At 35.0% G+C, this 16631-nt stretch overlaps 1 protein-coding gene across 1 annotated transcript in view; it reads left to right on the top strand.

Moving 5' to 3' along the window:
* Pgant1 (Polypeptide N-Acetylgalactosaminyltransferase 1) overlaps positions 1–16631 on the top strand; it is a 79372-nt gene that overhangs the window by 59824 nt on the left and 2917 nt on the right. Inside the window, exons 2-11 of the mRNA XM_085942573.1 lie at positions 79–340; positions 1424–1634; positions 2139–2230; positions 3099–3226; positions 4613–4708; positions 5090–5169; positions 7496–7632; positions 9921–10097; positions 12717–12777; positions 14085–14268. Of these exons, the coding sequence (XP_085798699.1) occupies positions 79–340; positions 1424–1634; positions 2139–2230; positions 3099–3226; positions 4613–4708; positions 5090–5169; positions 7496–7632; positions 9921–10097; positions 12717–12777; positions 14085–14268 (1428 nt within the window). The remainder of the gene's footprint in view (positions 1–78; positions 341–1423; positions 1635–2138; positions 2231–3098; positions 3227–4612; positions 4709–5089; positions 5170–7495; positions 7633–9920; positions 10098–12716; positions 12778–14084; positions 14269–16631) is intronic.

Genomic DNA, 16631 nt, shown 5'->3' with positions numbered 1-16631 from the left:
TCATTTAACTAAAAATCTTCTCGTTTTATTCCTTAAAAGTCATTTTTAATGAGCCAAAAATGTTTCTGTTTGTTTCAGATTATCGCGACCCAAAATGTGCCGCTGTACAGTACGACAAAGACTTGCCTTCCGCGTCGGTAGTGATAGTCTTCCACAACGAGCCATATTCGGTGGTGATAAGAACCGCGTGGAGCGCATTGCTGACGGGCGGCAAGCACGTGAAGGAAGTCATCCTCGTCGATGACGGTTCCACGAGCGACGAGTTGAAGGGGAAGCTGGACTGGTACGTCGCCACCAGGATGAAGGAGGGGAAGGTCAAGATATTGAGACTTGAGATACGGTAGGAATGTAAATAATTATAATCACAGAACAGATAATAAATATAATACCGATAGGCTATGTTCAATTCGCCATAATATGTTGATGCAGGGTTTTGAATGTGTGAGTGTCCTACGAAAATGAAACACGTGCAATAGTGTGTGTAATACACAAACATAGCAGTTTTCAGTATTCGACGTATAACGTATTGTTGACACGTGTTTAAATTTATTCCGTATTCTTCCTTACTCGAGATCGGTTGCCTGCTTCTGCTTACCCGTTAGGTATTTCAGTTCCCATTATGTCTGAGTTCCTTGATTATAATCTATTAAATTGTCTCGACTACTTTGTCCAGCTATAAAGAACAATTTTGTTGAATTTAGAAAATTTGCAGTGTCTTACTGTCAACGTAGCTTTTGTTATTTATCATTTTTTTTTAAATTTTGCCTCTATGTGCTCCTTTCCCATGAGCACTTTTAATTTGAAGACATGTAAGTTCAGTTAAAGCACACTTGGGTGCATGGTGACCCCACTGCTCATGAGACATGCCCAGTCATAAAAAAATACTGATGCTTTCCAGTCCAGTGCGGGGCCGTGCGGTTTAGTGGGGCCATTAACTTCAATGTCTATTTTGTCCTCACTGAATTGGGGATCTTAGGGTAAATAAAGCTGGTTTAATGTATTAAATTTCGCCGTAGATCAGTTCATTGTGAGCTGTCATACCGGAGAGAGATGGCCGTATAACATTGAGATAAAAAATTACACATTATTCTTGGAGCATTGACAGTAATGTTCCAATGTAATATTGACAGGTATCAAATATTTGATAATAACGTTGTCATTATTATTAGATATTATTTTGATAGATACCTATGACTTATGAACGCCTACCAGAATTTTATATAAAATTTATTATACGATTTGATTGTATTTCTAATTTACTTACGTACCTATTCTATTCTGTCTTTCCCTCGTATTCTGGTAGTTCTAATTCCGTATTTTGACATGAATTTGATCTCAATACTATACTGCCATCTATTTCCGATACATAATTGCTCGTAAAAAATTCTGGTCACTTATATAGCTAGTGTTTATGGTTGTCTAGGTCGGGATTGATCCGCGCACGTTTGGCGGGTGCCAGACTGGCCAAAGCAGAAATCCTGGTGTTCCTGGATGCGCATTGCGAATGCGTGAAGGACTGGCTACGGCCACTACTGCACCGCATCAAGCATGAAAGGAAGGCCGTGCTGGTGCCCATCATTGATGTCATTGACGGCGACACTTTCTACTACAGCACCTCGGGATATGGATTTCAGGTAAAACCTAAGAGTTTAGAACTATAATACTTGTGTATTAGTTACTCAGTGACTAACAGTTATATTGTCAACATCAGTTCCTTTATCTCGAGTCTGAATGATTGACTGGTAACGTCCTGTGCTCTGTCTAAGAAACATGAAACATTCGCAGTAGTTTGAATTCGCGATGGGTGCTCTGAATAAAGCTGCATGTGTCTAGCGTCTTTGTTGACACCGTCCAACAAACGGAGTCTGGGCCTGCCAGTCGACTTCCAACCTTTTGGTCTGGTATCCATAATTCTGCTTGGCGGTTGAGTACTGTCCATTCTCTTATTTGGTCTTATGTATGTTCACAATATAATTATATTCTGGCTCTCTTCTTCTACACGGTATAGTACCTCTGTAAGTTCTTTCTTTTCAGAATCTAAATTCTCATAAAGACACATCCAGGCGCAGAGTATGATACTTGTATGATAGTTAAATGATCTTTATTATTTATTTATTTATTTATGTTACCTCTTGTAGGTTGGAGGATTCATATTTTCCGGCCATTTCATGTGGATCCCGATCAGCGAGAAGGAATTGGTTCGACGAGAGAGCAACATATCTCCAACTAGGTAATTATTGGTTTATTTAAATTTTATTTGTTTAAATGAAAATTGGCAGGCTTACCGCAGTATGCATGTAATTTCAAACACTGTTGAAGCTAATCGATGGATGATCGGCTTATTAGCTTAATCAACTGATTATGACGTACGCAATGTGACGTCAGGAGACGTCACTCATGTCACTTCGTGTTTCGTAATTCAAAATGGCCGCTTGTCATTTATAATCTGCAATAATGGATTTGCTACCACAAACGTTTTTTGCCGCGAGTGTTCAGAGCCTCAGTCATTTTGTAGATGCCGCAGTTTTGCGATATTTAACGAGAAATGATCAGTAACAATGTTATGAACACAAAACGTCAAGATGCGTTATCGGCAAAGACTATATGTATTGCCATGTGGAAATGTTTACTGTCCTTTCGTGCATTAGAATTATTTAAATAATATAACTGATAATTTTTTTAAAGTTCATAAGAATTATTCAATTTATATGGTACCGTTCGCACACTTTCACACATATTCACAATTTCAAAATCTTAAATTAATTATCAGGGAATCAAAATTTTTAAGTTCTCATCGATATGACGCCGTGACGCTTATGACGTTACGAATGTGACGTCACTAACCAATGAATTAGATTTACTTTCATGCATGCAAAATGGCAGTATTTAGCGTGAAGGTAATTTGACGTTGTATGCATACAGTGGTTAGAGGCTAGTAGAGGGAACCACTACTAGGATTTGAATTGAATTTGAATCTGAATTGAAATTGATTTGAATTTGAATATGAATTTAAATTAGAATTTAATCGAATTTGAATCTTCTGAGATTTTTCACAGACACAGACAGTTAATTAAGCTAACATATATTTTTTCCTATAGATCTCCAACAATGGCAGGTGGGCTGTTTGCTATTGAACGTAATTACTTCTGGGAAGTGGGATCGTATGACGAACAGATGGATGGATGGGGCGGGGAAAACTTGGAAATGAGCTTCAGGGTCTGGCAGTGTAAGTCATGTTATGGATATTAAAATTATTTTTCATTTAAAACATTAAGGGCCCACATGCACCACGTAGGTCAAAATGGAGATTTTATGGTATTTTCAGAGCATAAGCCTGGACTTTCCTTAAACGTTGTAGATAATCTATTTATATAATTTGGAAGCCTTATTATCGAAGATAAGATATTGATTATAAGCCATGTCTTTGACCATTCAAATGTGATAAAACTTCCTACGAATAATGATTGTTTTATAATAATTATTAACCTAAGAATAAGGTAGTATTTTTTTGAAATACGCCATTTGTATTGACATTTCATTCCAGCAAATATAAACGATAATAAGGCTTCAAAATTATATAAATAGATTATCTACAACGTTTAAGGAATGTCCAGGCTTATGCTCTGAAAATTCCATAAAAACTTCATTTTGACCAACGTGGCGCATGTGGGCCGTTAACACATGCACCTTTAAGAAAATAACTCTAATAAGTGGTTTGCGACAAACATTCTTTCCATACCGGCCCGAGCATGCAACAATAACACTTGCAAGTGACACCGAACGATTAATTGCAGTGTTGATTTGGAATCAGAGTGACAAGAACTCATCAAATCGGGAATACATATCAATACTTCTATTCGCAATTGTGTCAATCAAACATTCAACGAGATTGCACCTACCAGCATATGCATGATTTTTAGGGAAAATTTTAGATATTTTATAGATTGAAGAATATTTTTTTCTATATTACGGTTTTGTCAGGGTTAGGTTTAATTGAATTTTAAAAACTAACCAACACCATCTGCAATTTATTTTCGTAGTTCAATGAAAACAAATAAATATGACTGACATAGTTTAGTGTGTACGATTTATGTCAGATACACCACTGATATACACAGATCGTTAGCGCCATAGGTGTCAATTTGAACGGCATCATGGAATCTACTCTAAAAAGTTGTATTATTCGCATTCCTCCTCCAAGCAAAGCATGACCACCTAGCCATATAGGACATCACTGCAGCTATTCCCATTTTGAATCCATGTGAACTTTTCCATATTATTTTCTTGAAAGGATTTTTTGAAATCAGTAGATAAGATGTGATGGGTGCCTGTTAATATATCGTGAGCGAAATCATTGTAGGTGACTAAACAGGTGTAACACGGGTATTTATCATTGTAATTATGCATCGGTGTATTACATTAAGATTATCTGGAGACAATCAAACATCTCATGACGCCTTCCGGTATTAAGGTGTCGCGGTGCAAAGTTCGAATACCACTGAACTAAATGATAATTCAAAAAATATTTTGTTAATATTCACGGAAATATAATAATGTACTATCAACAAAACCAACCTTTTAATTATGTGCTACTTTTCAAATTTTTTTCCAGGTGGTGGCTTATTGGAAACGATTCCATGCTCTCGCGTTGGACACGTCTTCCGAGATTTTCATCCATATAAATTCCCCGATAATCGTGACACGCATGGTAAGTAATTAAAAATGTTATTCTGTATTTAATTAATTTCAGTTAAGCGGGCCCAAGGCCTACTATAGTCAGGCCGTGGCACTAAATTACGAATTACGACGGTAGTACTAGTTATTGAATATCTTTGAAAGCAATGCGGTAACCTGTTAGCAATAAATGAAGATTTTCGATTGCATATTTCGTTTATAAATAATTATTACCATTACTTATTTCAATATGCAACAATCATCGTTTTCTACAAACAGTTTATCATATTATTACATTCAAAGTATTAGCAATTGCTAGCACTAGTCACCATCAAGGTTTACAATTTCGTGTCACGGCCTGACTATAGTAGTATTTAAAAAATAATTACCACATCTCGCATTTTCTTTGTTTTAGGCATAAATACAGCTCGTCTTGCCCTGGTGTGGATGGATGAATATTCCAAGTATTTCTTCGATCATCGCAAAGATTTGGAGGTTGGTTACATACTGGTTACATTAGGTTACATTAACTGACATACAATCATTTTAGAGTATTTTTTGTTGTGGACCATGTGTCTATAATATGTTTATTAGTTTGTTAAAGATAATCTACTTAGATTGTTTTTTTGCGACCGTGTTTGCCCTTTTTGTACGCTTGCCACACGTCTGATTTAGTCCAGATTGTCCAAACAATATGGTAACCTTGTTTGGATTTTTTTGTCCGTATTCATACACGGGCTGTTATAAAGTAACAGGGAGGTTACCATGCGTATGCGTGAATTTTTCTCCACCCGCAGAGAGCGTCAGTCTCTGCCAGTCAACATGTGTGCGAGGGAGTATACTCAGTGCCCGTCGAAGTTAAATGACATAACGGTTAATGGCCCCATCAAACCGGACACAGTCTTAATCGGGTGTATCACGGGACCCTACGTGTGATGTGAAGCATATTTTTTTTATTTCTCAGTAGCATTAAGTACCCTAGGGGGGATGTTCTACAGAATTGGCCTTGAGAATTGAAAATATGATTTTTTTACATGTGGTCCATAATATCTGGTCTACTAGTTAATATAAAAAGGTCGCGTCAAAGTTGTTTGTGTCAATATACTTGCTCTATGACTCGATCCGACTCATATTTCATATTTATTTCATCAGGGCTGTCGAAGACATAAATCATAAATATTTATAATTTAATATATATTATTTAAGTTTTGTGCATCTAATGCCGGGTCCACACTGGCAACAAGTTAAGTTGCTGGCAACCTCATTAGATTTTACGATAATTATGATGATTATCGTAAAATTTCTTAACCAATTATGGTAAGTATCGTAAAATTTAATGAGGTTGCCAGCAACTTGTTGCCAGTGTGGAAATGGCTTAATATTCACTGTGGTTCACGTAGTGGCATGGACCTGGGGTTAACTAATTCAGGAAGTCAACACCCATGATAGAATTTTTTCCAGTTTTGGTTGCATTATATTCCAAAACTCTTCTGTAAAAATCGTTTCCGATTTTATAAATGGAAATTTCTCGGTGTACATAGTAAACAAACCTACGAATAAAAAAAGACAAGAAGGAACATACTGATTCATCGCAGTAAAATCTGGCAATCAAATTCGCCATTTTGAAAAGCGACGATTTTGCGTAAACAAATATCACGTGGTCTGTACGTGTCCGGCAAACTTCGAAAGTGTTTGTAATTTTGTGTATTTTATGTTTGTGTATCACGCATTGTCGGCCATATTTGCCGGCCTTTCTGATTGCCGTGATTTGTACACATCTTCCTTCTTGTCTTTTTTTATTCGTAGAAACAAACAGTATTTTTTATTAGTTATATGAAGTTAGCCTTGACTCTGTAATAAAATAATACACAATTAAAAGATTTTGAAATAGAAAAAAACACATTTCCAAGCTTTCAGCCGTGCTCACTCATGAATGTCATTCGTCATTTAGATAAGTAAATACACATTTTGATGTTATCTTGCAAATAGCGAATGTAATGTTTTCAAATAATTGATATGGATTAATTATAGCATCATATTATTTTCTCGAAATCATAAACATACTATAATAGTATTTGAGTATCAACCTATGTTCAATTTGAATTAGATTATAATAATAATAATATACCCGTATATATATCAATAGTATGTTTGCTACAAAATCCACCCAAGTTATCAGTACGTACTTGCACAGGTTTGATTAAAAACTATGATGAAATTAACATTTTAAAAATATTAATTCATAATATTATTTTGACAGCCCTGTTTTCTGATCGGCGTACATCTTGCAGGGGTTTATAAAATAATAATAATGTTCAGCAGCCGAAAATATCAATTACAATAATAATGTTTCTTGAAATAAAATCTCCGATGATTAGTGATTTTTGCGAAAAGATCGATTTAAATTAACGTATTTACGACGCCGAGGTCCTTTTATACTAAATTATAATTGAATGTCGAGCTCTTCAGCCCCCCCTTAAGGTCGCAATCACTCAAGTGTGCTTTGACTGAATTTACATAACTTTAAGCTTAGACTGCCCATGGGAGAGAAGTGTACGTACAGGCAAAATTAAAAATGTATTTCTCAACCTCCCGGATAAAAAAGGTGTCCATAATTTGCATTGTGTGTTCGAGACATGCTCTGGAGATGGCAGTAGCCAATATTCAACCAAAGGCGACAATCTTGCATCTGCAAACTATTTTTTCTTATCCCACATGTGTTAATATCGACTAAACTCCATGGATATAGTTGACGAGTTGCCATTAGGTCGAGTTTGCATGTTCGAGACTATTTTAAATTCCTTTGTGTTGTCATTTTTAGAACAGGGCAGACATTGGCGATGTGACCCACCGGAAAATCCTGAAAGAGAAACTGCATTGTAAATCATTCGAGTGGTACTTGAAGAATGTTTATCCGGAAAAGTTTGTGCCAGGAAGGAACGTTGTCGGATATGGAAGGTTAGTATTGTTATATTTTAGTTTTGAAATGGGGCCCCAGTCATTGGAATTATTACAAAATCATTTTCATAAAATTTATAGAATATATAATTATAATATTTATCAATGTCTACATACTTAATATGTTTAAAATAATAAATAAACATTTCACATCTGTGTTTGATGTGTGCTTAGGTGTCTTGTTATTGTGGAAAATGTGTCTATCATTTCTCCAGGTTGACACATGTCGGAGAAGAGACTTCTTTTATGTCTCGTACCAATTTTGTCACCATGCCGAAGACATTATTTCATATATTTATCATGGTTTAGTTTTTTTGCCTTACCATTGGCTTATACCCAAACACTATATGGTCACATTAGCTGAATAGACTTTTTACTATTATCTTCATCCCTTATTTCAATCTAGGCAGAGTTAAATGCAGTGTTGGATGTTGACATGTCATGAAATTACCTCAGTGCTGAAAAGACATGATTGAATGCGTATTTGCAAAAATCACAATTATTGAAATGTAGGTAGAGGTAGCTTTGTAATCGAATTTATCTGTATTTATTTGTTTACGAAGTTTGAATTTTATTTACGACCAGGTTGACTCATGCAAATTAAATCTAATATTTACGGACTAGGAGATGTTCCATACTTTTATTCATTTTTATTTATCTTTATGACTTAAGGGGGGACATGCTCGTCGAAGGTCAAAATTGAGTTTTTATTGTATTTTCAAACCATGATCCTGGACACTCCTTAAACGTTAATCTTGCCGATTTTTTGAATAATAAAATGCCTAATTCTTGTCAAATTTGGGATCACAGAGATTATCAATATATTTTTTTATCGTGAATATTTTACAAAAATTATCTCGTAATAAATTATACTAATGGTTTTATAAATGCGTCTAAAAAATAATAAATGTAAAAAATCTTAACACCACTGCACAGTTATGTACCGAAATATGACTATATTCTAAAACATTAGAGCGAGAGGTTTAAAAGAATACTATTTTATGTAACAAAAATACTTTATGCAGTCATCAAATGTTTAAAATAACTATAAAGGATAATAAGGCTTCAAAATTATATAAATAGATTATCTACAACGTTTAAGGAGTGTCCACGATCATGGTTTGAAAATACAATAAAAACTCAATTTTGACCTTCGACGAGCATGTCCCCCCTTAATTCGCATATCATATTCTGACTTATAGCAAAAAACCGGGTGTTTGTGATTATTTCATTTCTATTACTAATTATATTACCATTTCACCACACTACTGTCATTGGGCCTCATGGTATATTGTAATGTTAAAAAGAATATTTTTATATAATATAACCCTTTGCCTAGATATGAAGCGCCTAGTTTCAAAAGCCCCTAAAACAGTTTTTGAAAATTTTTGAGTTAGATATGTAATTTTTGTTACCTATATGATGGCCAAAGATTAAACTTTAAAAAACGTAAAAAACTGTCAATACGTATGATCAAAAATTAGGGTAAATTTCAAAACCTGCTATAATGGTTAGGTGTGCTTTTCAAATACCCCTAAAATGGAAAGCTAAAATACTCCTTAGAATGTAACGAATTAAAAAATAAATACATAAAGTTCACAGATTTAATAGATATGATTTTCTCTCATTTTTCTCAAAACTACCTAAAATAGTTTTTTTCATTTTTCTCAGAACTACATAAAATCGTTTTAGGGGCTTTTGAAACTAGGCGCTTCATATGTTTTGTGGGGTAATTTAAAATTATGTATTTTAACCGGTTCTATGCCTACAGCGAGTATTCTCGCTTTATAAGGCCGTGATCGACAGGCCGCACATACAAATTTTGCAAGTCAATTCGTCCGACTTTAAACTCAAATTACTAGCCACTGTCGATTGATTTGCATAATCTAAAAAATTAAACACACAGTGACATCTGTTTGAATAATTATGAAATACTGAGTCACAAATTATCGGTATTACAGCTTCACTCTACATTCAATGTGTGTCGTTAAAAATCTGCGACCTGTCAGATACTGGCTTAGTAATACATATCGTGAAGCATAAAAAAGGTTAAATCATTGGATACATCCGACATAGAGATGACCCTGCGTGACAATTGTGTCAGAATCGAGCTCCACATTCTCACAGCCAGTTGGTTCAACATATAATTGCTTGGCTATTTTCAGCAGAATGTAGAGAAAACCTTCTCGCATCTGATCTATATCAAATCTCATTTTTTTATTTTTTGTGGACTGGCCACTTTCTGCATAACTATGTCCAATTAATCAAGAGTGTGTTTCATTCTGCAGGTTCAAGAACCCAAAGTCAAGGCTTTGTATCGACATGTTGGGCAGGGAAGAAACCCCATTAGGTGCATTGGGAGTGTACTTTTGCCACGACCGACTGCTGTACCCGCAATACCTCAGCTTGACCAAGGATGGAGAGTTAAGAACTGAAGAGAAGTGCGCCATGGTGCAGTACAAGAGGTTATTATGATTATGGTTATTTATCTTACACAACTGAAACAATACTAGAAACGTGGCTTGGTATATAAAAGTTATTTTTTGTTATTATATAGGTACATTCTTATTTAATTCGGTATTGTATTTGAAACTATGCGAAAATCACTGAACCTATTTCAGTGTTCTATGGCTTGAATGAAAGACATTGGTCCCAAGATTGTAAAAACAAAATGTATTACAATAACAAAATAAAACCAAAGCCTAAGTGACTGAGCAAGGCCAAGATACTATCCTTGACCTTACCTAGAAGGGCGAAGGTAGGCTGTTACGCAGTGACGTCCCTAGACAAAATGCCTCCCCTAAGCAGCGCCAAAATGCCGCCCCTTTTTTAGACAGTATTTTTTTATCATTCTTTCATGACTAAGGCATAAAGCCCACCAAAGCGGGCGAGCGGGGCGCTCGCTCATTTTTGCAATTTGGGTGGTGAATCACCAGGAATACAATAAAAGGTACATAGCGTATGACGGATATAACGCCTCGCGCGCCTTATATTTCAATGCATACGGAATTGAGCGCGGCGTCCTTTGACATAGCACGACAATAAAACGAAAATACCATGTATTCAAATACGTCAGGGCCCATTGGGTGTGACCAACGAAAGAGGCGCGACGGTCTCTAATTTACTCGTGGCGGGATCGTCGTTGTACAGGGGCGTGCTTATTCCGCATATATATTATAATTTATTCTACACCGTGCGCTTACATCGCTTATTGTTATTGCAAATAATAACTTACTATGCTAGCACAATGACATCATTGAGAAAATGAATTTAGAGCGGACAAATAAATTACTAAATTTTATAGCTTTGCAAAGAAACACGAGGCGAAATGTGATCAGCGCCGCTTTTTACATGGGTGAGAGGTAATGCGCGGCAAGAGGCGTGTGATTATGGTTATGTATATACGCTTCTCGTGCCGACTGTGCCTCGCTCGCCCGCTTTGGTGGGCTTTATGCCTAATATCTAAGAAATGTGTTGAATGGTTACATTACAATATTCAAAACTCGCGAATGACCGGCAAAAATATTTGGATAAATTAATTAATTCGCAAATATGCACGTGTCATTGCTAGTCATCAAGAATGTGACGTCCAGAAACAACGGAAATAAACTAGACATCGCGAACCCGACAAAAACAATTCAGGCCTGTTAAACCTTTTATGTTAATTAATATAATTTGTTTCCAACCAGTGAACTCAATCTTTTCATGGAAAGATATTTCCGTTATTACTAAGTTTAGATAGGTACCTTTTTCTATATACACCTAACAATTCTCTTCGATTTGCCGCCCTTCGAGTAACTGCCGTCCCCAAGCGACTCTCAATCTGCCTACCCCCATGGGACGTCTCTGCTGTTAAGATCCGCCATAAATAGTGTACATTAAACTTTGTTAGTCATACTTATTTGTTTTTATTGAACAAAGACTACAATTTACAGATGATGTTGGATAGTTTTTAAAAATCAATTAAACCCTGCCTCAACCAAACCATAATAGTTTTGGTATATTTACGATACGACAAAATTGTGCACACTTTTTCATTCGTACTTGTTTTCGTTGGATTAAGAATACATATTACACATATTGTTGGTTAATTTTTTTAAATTCATTAAACCCTGCTCAACCAAACTGTAATAGATAAAAAAGTATTATTCTATCTATAAAATATCTAAAGTTATGTATGATTTAATTGCATGATTTTGGATATTTTATGGATAGACGAGTATTTCTTGACTATTATCTATTATGGCTTGGTTTCGTAAGTTTAATTGATTTTTAAAAACTAACCAATACTATCTGTAAATTATAGTCTTATTTCAATGAAAACAAATACGTATGACTGACAAACTTTAATGTGCACTATTTATGGCGGATCTTAACAGCCTACATCCACCCTTCACCACTGGTCTCAACAAGCCAATAGTTTAATATTATAAAGATGTGGTTACAGTGAAACCTCAATTTTACAGTTTTGAAGGGAAAATGTAAATTAGGGGAGGGGTATTGTAAATTAAAAGATCGTGACAATTTGTTTGAAGCATATTATTTTGTCAACATGTTCTTATACCTTTTTGAGATTGTTGTTTTTCTTTGCTGAGACAATAGGTATTTGTGGCAGGTAACAGCTGTAAATAACAATAAAAGGTGCAATTAATTGCTATAGAAATGCACACATTGCATCTGGAATTCATTTTAATGATAGCCACACATTAAATTGAATGTGTAAATTGCGAGAAATAAAAATGTTAAACTGCGAATTAAATGTATTAAAATGAAACAAGACTTCAGAACCTACGCGGAAACAGCGTGAAAATGTTAATTCAGGGTTCCACTGTACCTTCTATTAAATTGTCACTGATGCAATGCGCAAATAACAACCTTCGTTTATGACAATGATGTAGATATTTTTAAAAAATCTTAATATACTCCGTTTTTAAGTTTACATATTATAAAGTTAATATTACGAAAATTAGCTTCTGGGGCAAATACAGATAGCCAATTATGTATTAGAAAAAGACCATTTTGCAAGATTGTGTGCGCCTTAGAGGTATCAGATGTAAAAGGTCATTTCTTCTTCTGTTTTCCAGAGAGGATACTCACTACCGGACCGTTCTCATGTCAGAGTGCCATGGAAAGAAGAAGGATCAGGTAAAAATATTGAATTAAAATTTATATTGTGCAGAGGCTATTAGTTTCTTACGGCGTAAATATAATGATATTTGGATTATTGAATGCCTTAGCTTGTCTCATGATTAACCCTAGAAGCTTGGTTGCACGCAGAGCTGTGGAAGTGATGTGTGAGTGAAAAGATATAATCTTGAGTCAAACAGTATGCCAAGATTTTTGATCTCAGATGGACGTTTCAGTAAGTTGTTTGACATAATATTTATTTATTTATTTACTTATTTAGAAAAGAGTATTATGGCATTACAGCGATTGGCCAATGCGCCATAATACATACTAAATACAAATTATAAAAATGACTTAATTACAAATAACAACCAATATAACAAGTAAGTATGTGCTTACGTAGATATTAAAGTAAAATGATAAATACAATTATAAATTTAACCTATTTAACACGTCCACAAATATGATATAGTTAATAAAAAATAAATCAACCTTTATGGTGCTCATCATCATCAGCCTGAATCTATCCACTGCTGGATGAAGGCCTCTTCAAGCTGCTTCCACTTCTCTCGGTCCTGTGCGTTGCGTTGCCACGTACTTCTGCAGAACTTTAAGATTTCATCGATCCAGCGGCCTCTAGGTCTACCTTGCCGACGTTTTTTACCTCTTGGATACCACTGGATGACTAAATTTGTCCAACGATTGTCTCTTCTTTGAGTTATGTGTCCAGCCCATCTCCATTTGAGGCTTTTAATGAACTCTGTTACATCGCAAACACTTGTCTGCTTCTGAATATAGTAATGTATAGTTGGAGATCTTGACTTAGAAAAGCTAATACACACATTTTGTTGGTATTAAAAGGAAGTAAATTTTTTGGACGAAATTTCAATTCTATTGATATTGAACATACATAACTTGAAAACAACAATTTATACTAGTAGGTCATACATGAAATGCTTATCTAATTGCGTTATTATTGACTATCGGTTTTTGTGTATAAAGTCATTGTGTATTAAATTATATAGGAGGCTAGTAGCATAATTGGTTAATGCACAGATTGGCGCTACACCAATGGTTATACGGGTTCAAATCCCGTCGAGTTTCTTTTTTTTCTTTTTCAAATATGATTTTTTCTAGTGGGTACCTATATCTGAGGCGTTTTCAAGTTATGTATGTTCAATATATGGAATGTTACATTCTCAAAATATTGTGAATTATTTATTGAATAAAAAAGAAATGGTTTATTTCTATTGAGATTATTTAGTTGTGACAATCCAACTCGCTGCGAATTGGCGCATGTAATTTTAAATATGTTATTCTTTCAGGAATGGATACTGATGAGCACGAACCAGATCCGGCATGCTCAGACAGGGACGTGCCTCGACTTGTCGGGTCTGAACAGCGGAGACGATATCGTAACTACAGACTGCGACAGCTCATCCAAATATCAGCGGTGGCGGATCGAATTTACCGCCAGAAATAAGTTTGGTGAAGCACCGTCTAACTTTCGTGAGTATTTTTACAATTCGCTTATATCCGTTTTACCGCTATCTTCATGTAGTTTATTTATGGAAAAGTGTATAACTGTTTTGTGAATGATTTGCCACATTACGAGTGCTTAAAGTCAGACAACGTTATCTACAAAAAAGTGTTTTTTTTTTTTTTTGAAATAACGTTATCTTACATTTATGGTTACATGATAGTCAAACAATGTTATGTCAATCTTTTCTAATTTCCTATTAAATCATCAGTAAAGTTTAACGCTAACTACATAAGTTACCCTTGTTTTCATATTTTTTTTAAACTATCCCTATAAATTTTAACATCATCATAAGCAAGATAAATGTACAATACACAATAAATTATAAAATATTAACATTAGGTTTTAAATAAACATTTCCCTTGTTGAGTTACAAGAAGCCTAAAATAACGATTTTTGGCTCTCCTGTAAAGTTGCACTTTTGTAGATAGTGTTGTTTGACACTAAGCCCTCGATTATCCCCTTTATGAAAGGACTAAGTATGTAAAGGTTACTGTTGTGAATCATGGCACCTTACGAAGGCTCGGAGCAACCGCATACTGAGCTTCGAAAACAGATGTTTGCGACGTATTCTGGGTGTGCGGTGGTACGACTTTAGGAGTGACGAGGAGATAAGAAAACACACCTAGCAACCTCTCATCACGCTGAGAGTGAAAAGGCGACGTTGGACCTGGCTTGGCCACGTGCTGCGGATGCCAGAAGAGAACTTCAACCTGGCTTGCCTGTTGTTCAAGCCGACCGGATTCCGGCGTCCTGGAAGGCTGCTAAATACTATCTATAGAGTGTATATGGCAATAGTGCACCGCATAGGGTCCATATGCTCCAACTAAGGGTCAGATATAGCAAAAGAAGAAGAAGTATGTAAAAATGTTGATACGTCAAAAAACAATCAAGAAGACACATAATAGAGATAGTAATACAAACTTCCTGTATTATATACAAAATTTATCTGATTAGCTGAGAGCAAACATTATGCAGAGTAAAATAGTGTAACAACTATTGCCTAGTGCCAACTATTATGGTTTGGCTTAGGCAGGGTTTTATTGAATTTTAAAAACTAACCAGCACCATCTATAAATTGTATTCATAGTCCAATGAAAACAAATAAGTATGACTGACGTTTAGTGTGCACTATTTATGTCGGATTTTAACAGCCTACCTTCATCCGTCGTTACATCCTCACCGAGATCGAACTCAGAGCCCCCGGATGAAAGAACAGCACCTTATGCATTGGACTACGAGAGCCGCCTATAATAATCATTTTTTTATGTTTTACTTTCATATTATATCTAATACCAGTAGGTTTGTTACAACATTTTTCATGTATAATCACTGCAATGAATTAACTGTGACATTCATTGTTTATCAATATTATGGAGGTATGATTGCAATAATATTTATAAACTGAGACCAATTTTCTAATCTACATTCATAATATTATGTTTGTTTAATCGGAAAAGGTAGCATAACTGGACCAAACCTACATTACCTAGCATGAATTCGTATCAATTCATTAAAATAATATATTATTTTTGTCATGGTTTATTATGCTATAAGAAATATGTTTTAAACGCCGCCGAGTTGAGTATTTAAAATCAAGTTATATTCACAGTTTCAGTAGTGTGGCTGTACTATACGGCGACGTTGCCATGTTGCCGTATTTTTCACTACACAATTCTAATTTTGATTGCAATATTATTATTTCTTCTTCCTCGAAGCTATTGGCTTTCTTCACTAGCGTCCTCCACTGACTCCTATTTCTCTCCAGTTACCCTACACAGCATTAGCGAAGGGTGGGGGTAGGCTGTTAAGATCGGCCTTAAATAGTGCACATTAAACTTTTTCAGACATACGTATTTGTTTTCGTTGAAATAAGACTACAATTTACAGATGGTGTTGGTTAGTTTTTGAAATTTAATTAAACCCTGAGAAAACCAAGCCATAATAGATAATAGTCAAAAAATACTTGTCTATCTATAAAATATCTAAAATTATGCAATTAAATCACACATAACTTTGAATATTTTATAGATAGAATAATATTTTTTATTTATTATAGTTTGGTTAGGCAGGTCTTAATGAATTAAAAAAAATGAACCAACAATATGTGTAATACGTATTCTTAATCCAACGAAAACAAATTAGTATGAATGAAAAAGTGTGCACAATTTTGTCGTATCGCCCAAAGTATACCTAAACTATTATGGACTGGTTAGGCAGGGTTTCATTCATTTTTAAAAAATAACCAACATCTCTAAATTGTAGTCTTAGTTCAATAAAAACAAATACATATGACTAATAAAGTTTAATGGGCACTATTTATGGCAGATCT

Source organism: Rhyacophila brunnea, unplaced genomic scaffold (assembly GCF_057557595.1).
Source record: "Rhyacophila brunnea isolate RB1 unplaced genomic scaffold, BYU_Rbru_1.0 scaffold_15, whole genome shotgun sequence".
Taxonomy (NCBI): Eukaryota; Metazoa; Arthropoda; class Insecta; order Trichoptera; family Rhyacophilidae; genus Rhyacophila; species Rhyacophila brunnea.
The sequence above is the reverse complement of the archived record's forward strand: the minus strand, read 5'-3'. Positions and strand labels throughout refer to the sequence as shown.